The sequence below is a fragment of the Mastomys coucha genome, unplaced genomic scaffold (assembly GCF_008632895.1).
Source record: "Mastomys coucha isolate ucsf_1 unplaced genomic scaffold, UCSF_Mcou_1 pScaffold18, whole genome shotgun sequence".
Classification (NCBI taxonomy): domain Eukaryota; kingdom Metazoa; phylum Chordata; class Mammalia; order Rodentia; family Muridae; genus Mastomys; species Mastomys coucha.
In genome coordinates this window covers 27,158,174-27,163,627 of record NW_022196900.1, presented here as the reverse complement: position 1 = coordinate 27,163,627, position 5,454 = coordinate 27,158,174, and the positions used below count along the sequence as shown (strand labels likewise).

Below are 5,454 nucleotides of genomic sequence, written 5' to 3'. Positions count from 1 at the left end.
ATGTTTGTTATACTAAAGCTCACAGTCTAAGTGGGATAATACATCCAGACACTAACTAGTGAATTGACCATGATTAACATATTGAATAAATTCGATTAAAAAAGCACATGCTAAAACCATAAAAAAGATGTGGGGGTGTAAAACAGCAAGTGGAGTAACAAACTGGCTGGGAGGTCATATTAAAGAACATAAATTACTAATTGATATAAAGCGAGTAAGGTTAGCTAGGTGAATGCAAAGGGAAATCTCTGCAGGAGGAGAGGGGAGTTTGTGAAGATACTAGGTCCAGGACCTTGAAATACTTGGATAACAGAAAAGATATCTCTGTATGGGGCAGGGGGAGGGGGACAAATGGTCATGGTGAAGACTCTGTAACAGGATGCTGGTGGAGAAAACAGCAGGTAAGATTCCATAAGATGATTGGATTTCTTGTAACATTAATGAGAGCTTCATAGGTGCGAGACAGTTTCCTACGCATGGTCTCATTTAATTCCCATAATGACCCTGAGAAGTGGGGAGTGCCTTGCCCATCTCACAAATGAGAAATCAAAAGGTCCAGTAGGTGCCATTAAGTGGCCTGATTTGGTAAGTAAATAACTAAACGTGTGTTTAAGCAAAGGTTCCCTTCCCAGTCTCTCATTTGCCAACCATCTCAGGTAGTGTGAACAGAGAAGGTTTTGTAAAATGGAATAGAATATGGAAAACGATGAAAGAAGGGATGGGGAGGAAAATGTAGGAAAATGTATCTAGATGGGTAAAGATGAAATACAAAAGATAAAGCAACAGGAAATCTTTTGGGGGACAAAGCAAGGAGTTAAAGGCAAATGAAATTTTAGAATAGGGGAGTCAGGAATGGAGGTCTAGGGGTTCTAGGCAAGAAGAAATTAAGTGAGTGATGAAGTGCAACTAATTAAGGCAGCAATAAACTGTGTAGACATTAGAAGGAAAGAGAGGCTGTAAGGAGAAAGAGCTGGAGCACCAACCACAAGCACAAGGGTTTAAAGATGGAAGGGGCTGTACCAGATGTGGGGAAGGGCCATCTAAGGCGAATAACATGAAAGGTGAAGAGTCTGATACTTCTGTTTACTGCAACTTGCAAAGTGTAGGATTAAAGCCAACTTTCCCATCTTTCTTGAGTTTGGGAGCTCACATCTGTGACTGAATTGTAGAGTTAAAAGTCTGACTCCAGATGTTTCTGAGATCATGTATCAAAATAGTAATTAGAATTTATGGAGTACCTACTGTATGTAAAGGAGAAATTACCATCATCCCTTGGTACACACTTAATGGTAATTTCTGGAGTCAGAGTGCATGTACTTGGAAACGTTAATTCTTTTCTTGTGGTCACTCCAGATTTGACACTAAAGTTGGTTCTGTGCTCAATGGCAGACTTTTTCGTATTCCCCTTCCCCTCTCTCCTCTCTTCCTCACTGAATCGCTTCCATTTCCTACCATAATCTTTGCCCTTTCTGCCCTCCTTTTCTACATTCCTGTTTTCTCAGACAGATGTCTGAGTTCCAAGCAACAGAAACTAATTCTGAATAATTTAAGCAGAAAGAGAATCCAAAATTCTGTGCTATTAGATCATACAGAATCACCAATTGAGTTCAGGGTCTGGCTTAAGAATCCCTGAAGGGAAGCACACTGATAAAAATCCCAACATTGAACCGGCCTGGTGAGATATAATCACGTGCTATTCACCAGAAGGGGCAATTCACCAAGGATTGTCATTGGTTTGCACTAAGGCACCAGGTTCCAAACAGTGAAACCACTTCGACAAGCAATGAAATCTAGATGTAATTGCCCCAAATGTTGACACTTTGGTCCTAATGGATTCTTCATGATATCACTTCCCCTCCCTGAATCAGGAGTAGCTCAGGCTGATTCCTAAATTCAGCATCTTGTACTCAAGCTTTAACTGCAGTTAAGGCTGATAAGTATCTAGAAATTTTAGGTTTTTGGTCTATACCTCTGACTATGAAGCACTTACTAATACAGGAAAAAGATTCATTTAGAAGCAAAGTAGTTGTGGTACCCACTGGAGGCTGCCAGCCTTTATGGCTTAACTCCAGTGCCACCATCTCTCAGAAGACTTTCCTGATTTTTTCCAAGTTGTAATCACAAGACCTCACAGTCTCCCTTCCTGCCAATCTGCCTGTGGAACCTGAGATATTTCTGCTCAGGTATCTTCCCTGGACTTCCGTCATCCATCATTTTGTTGTTGTTGTTCTCTTAAAGGCAGTAGTTATGTTTATCCATCACCACATCCACAAACCCAGCTTGTTTGGGTATTTGTTGGTGAATGAATGAATGAAAGTGTTCGTCTCCTTTGACAAGCCTTTGTATCAGAGGTCCGTGAAGGACTTCTACAGACTCTGCCTTACATAAGGGAGCCCTTTTTTTTTCCTGATGTGCACTTCTATAAATGGACTATGTCAGAATATTTGAAGAAAGGGGCATAGAGAATCAGAAAGCCCCATGGCAGAGGATAGTGGTGGATTGTAAGGGTACAAAGGAGAGACTGAAGGAGGAAGGGTGAAATTGGAGGAGTAAATGAACTGGAGCCAACATCAGAGAGGCAGGAGATCATTTAAAATTAGAGGACTTGAAAGGCTAGATGCCACTTTCTTCCCCGTCCCCCACCCCCATCCCACAACACATATACACCTTGGGTTTACAGATAAGTAAGTGGAGATTGCGAGAAGCATTCTTACAAACTCCTTAGCCCAAAAGGACTCAACCTCCAAGGTCACTGAAGACAATCCAATTTTATAGAAACAGGTAAGGCTTAGAAGTTGAGAGTTTGAATCCAGGTTTTTAGCCATGTGACCTTGAAAAGTTTCTTCACTTCCCTGACATCCTGATCTCAGGTTTTTTATCAAAAAAAAAACAAAAAAAAAAAAAAAAAAAAAAAAAAAACAAAAAAAAAAAACAAAATGGGAATACGGACACCATCCTCACAGGATTCTAATTATATATAAAGCTCACTTATACACACATTTAAAACATAGAGAAGTGCACAGACCTATCATTTTCCCTGTGCTTTTAGTTATCTGCCTTTATTCAACGGCTTCAAAACAGTTTTAAAAAGTGGTGAAGGGAAAATGAAAGAGTAATGTGAAAGGGAAGAGGCAGAGTGGGGAAAGTTAGGGGAAAACACAACACAACACAACACAACAAAACAAAACACAAACAAAACTGCCAATGGTAAGACTGCAGTAAAGAACAGACAGCCAAGCTCCACAGAGGAGGGAAATGGCTCATAAATTACAGCGAGGAAGCTTTTGTAAGATTAAAGTCAACGCAGGGAAGAAGGAAATGAGTGCACAGATGAAAGACAGAACAGAAAGAAGCAAGAAGATGAATAAAGTCTTCGTAGGCAAAGGAGAGTGTGCAGGCTCCACTCTCACGGAGGTGATAGCTCCCTTTGGGTACAGGTCTGATGTATCTAGGTTAGAAACTGGAATCAGCCCAAGGCCACTGGGTGTTTTATTCCAAGACCCAGATTTACAGTTAAAGTTGAATCTCCAGGGAAGTGTGTGTGTGTGTGTGTGTGTGTGTGTGTGTGTGTGTGTGTGTGTGCCATGAGCAGAGTTGGTGAGTGAACAGCCCTCTCCCGTGGGAACTGGGAAAGGACCCAGAAGCCTAGGGAGCCAGGAAAGGTCTCTTCCTAGGGCCCTTTTCAGGAATTTCTCACTGAGATTAGAAGCAGCCAAGTAGAGCTGCTCCAAGCTTGGAGCAGGGATGCAGAGTAAAAAAGTGCCTGAGTGGGCTGCCTGGGGAGCATGGAGACGCTAAGGGCAGAGCAGCCCAGGTGGAGTCAACTGGTAGGGAAGGCTCGAAGGCCCGAACTTAGGAGTTCACTTAGCCTTCAATGAAGCAACCCAGACCTGGATGGAGAAATGAGGTGCAGTCCTCTTGGTAGTGAGATGACAGGCAAGCAGTTGGGGAGGGCTTTCTGATGCCAGTGGGAACTTATTTCAGAAGACAGAACAGGGTAGAAGATTGAAGAGACCTATTCTTGAGATTGATGTGGGGAAGAGAAAGTTGTCTTGGCTATCCAGGGGAGCATTCGACAACCCTCCCCCCCCCCACCCCCCCGAAGGCCTGGCCTTGGTCAAGGCTTGGCTAGGGTGCTTTCCCGGGTGCGCTGGAGCTTGAGCCAAGGGTGGGGTAACGCTAAGGTAGTTGATTTGACTTAAGAGAGGTTGGAGGAGACACAAGAGGGGCCCCCAAGTGTAAAGAATTTTAGAGAGGGGTGTTTGGAGCTGAAGAACCCTGCTCAGGAGGCTTTAGGGGAACCCTGAGAAAGGGGAGGGAACTAGTGGGACCTGTATGAAGCCGGGCGGAGCCTCCGAAAAGCTCAGGGTCCGCCAGGGGAGCGGGCGAAGGGGGGGCCGGCGGCGGGGCGCGGGGAGGCGGCGCGGGGGGGCGGTCCAGGGCTGATCGGGAGGCGGAGCCCCGAGCTGGGGGCTGTTGGCTAGTGGCTCTCTAGGCTCCTTAGCTCGGGCGTCCTGGTTCGCTTCAGTGTCCGCTGTCTCCACCGTTGCTTCTTCCTCCTTCTTCTTCACGGTCGCCACCGCCCGCAGCACCGCAGCCCCTCCCGCCATGGCCGCCGCCGGCGCCCGGCGCAGCCCGGGCCCTGGCTTGGGGCTTCGGGGGCGGCCGAGGCTCGGCTTCCACCCGGGGCCGCCGCCGCCACCGCCGCCGCCGCTGCTGTTGCTGTTTCTGCTCCTACTGCCGCCGCCGCCGCTGCTGGCCGGCGCCACGGCCGCCGCCGCCTCGCGGGAGCCCGACAGCCCATGCCGGCTCAAGACCGTCACCGTATCCACGCTGCCCGCTCTGCGGGAAAGCGACATCGGCTGGAGTGGTGCCCGCACCGGGGCCGCGGCCGGGGCTGGGGCCGGGACCGGAGCCGGGGCTGGAGCTCCTGCCGCTGCCGCCTCCGCCGCGTCCCCGGGCTCCGCGGGTTCAGGCGGCACAGCCGCGGAGTCTCGTCTCCTGCTCTTTGTGCGTAACGAGCTCCCCGGGCGCATCGCGGTACAAGATGACCTGGACAACACTGAGCTGCCCTTCTTCACCCTGGGTAAGGCGCCGCACACGCGGAGTCCCAAGAAACCCAGAACCCCTAAGTGATGCCGGACAGGTGGGGGCGCCCTGGGGATCCACGCTCCAGGCTGCCCCATCAGGGTTGGCAAAGGGCAGCCGAGGGGCCCGGAGGGCGCACAGGTGGTTGTAAAGGAGTGTGGGGCAGGAGGTCCTGGAGCGCGCGCTCTGGGAGCCCGGGGGCGTGCCAAGGATCCCGCAGCGGAGACCGGGCTCTCAGTTTTGCAATCCATTCTCTGAGCTCCGCCCCTTGCATCCCGGACACAGGAGACCCCAAGTCGCTCAATGTGCTCCGACCAGGGACTGGGCAAGGAAGACCTTTGCCCTGAAGCCAGTTCACGGTCCTGC

At 49.0% G+C, this 5,454-nt stretch overlaps 1 protein-coding gene across 4 annotated transcripts in view; it reads left to right on the top strand.

Annotated features, from left to right (window-relative positions):
* The first annotated feature begins 4,522 nt into the window (after positions 1-4,522).
* Astn2 (astrotactin 2) overlaps positions 4,523-5,454 on the top strand; it is a 1,002,270-nt gene continuing 1,001,338 nt past the window's right edge. Inside the window, exon 1 of one of the 4 annotated variants that reach the window (XM_031377658.1) lies at positions 4,523-5,086. In XM_031377658.1, coding sequence (XP_031233518.1) covers positions 4,609-5,086 — 478 coding nt within the window. In that variant the 5' untranslated portion in view covers positions 4,523-4,608. The remainder of the gene's footprint in view (positions 5,087-5,454) is intronic. The other 3 variants (XM_031377660.1, XM_031377656.1, XM_031377657.1) reach the window with 3 other exon arrangements.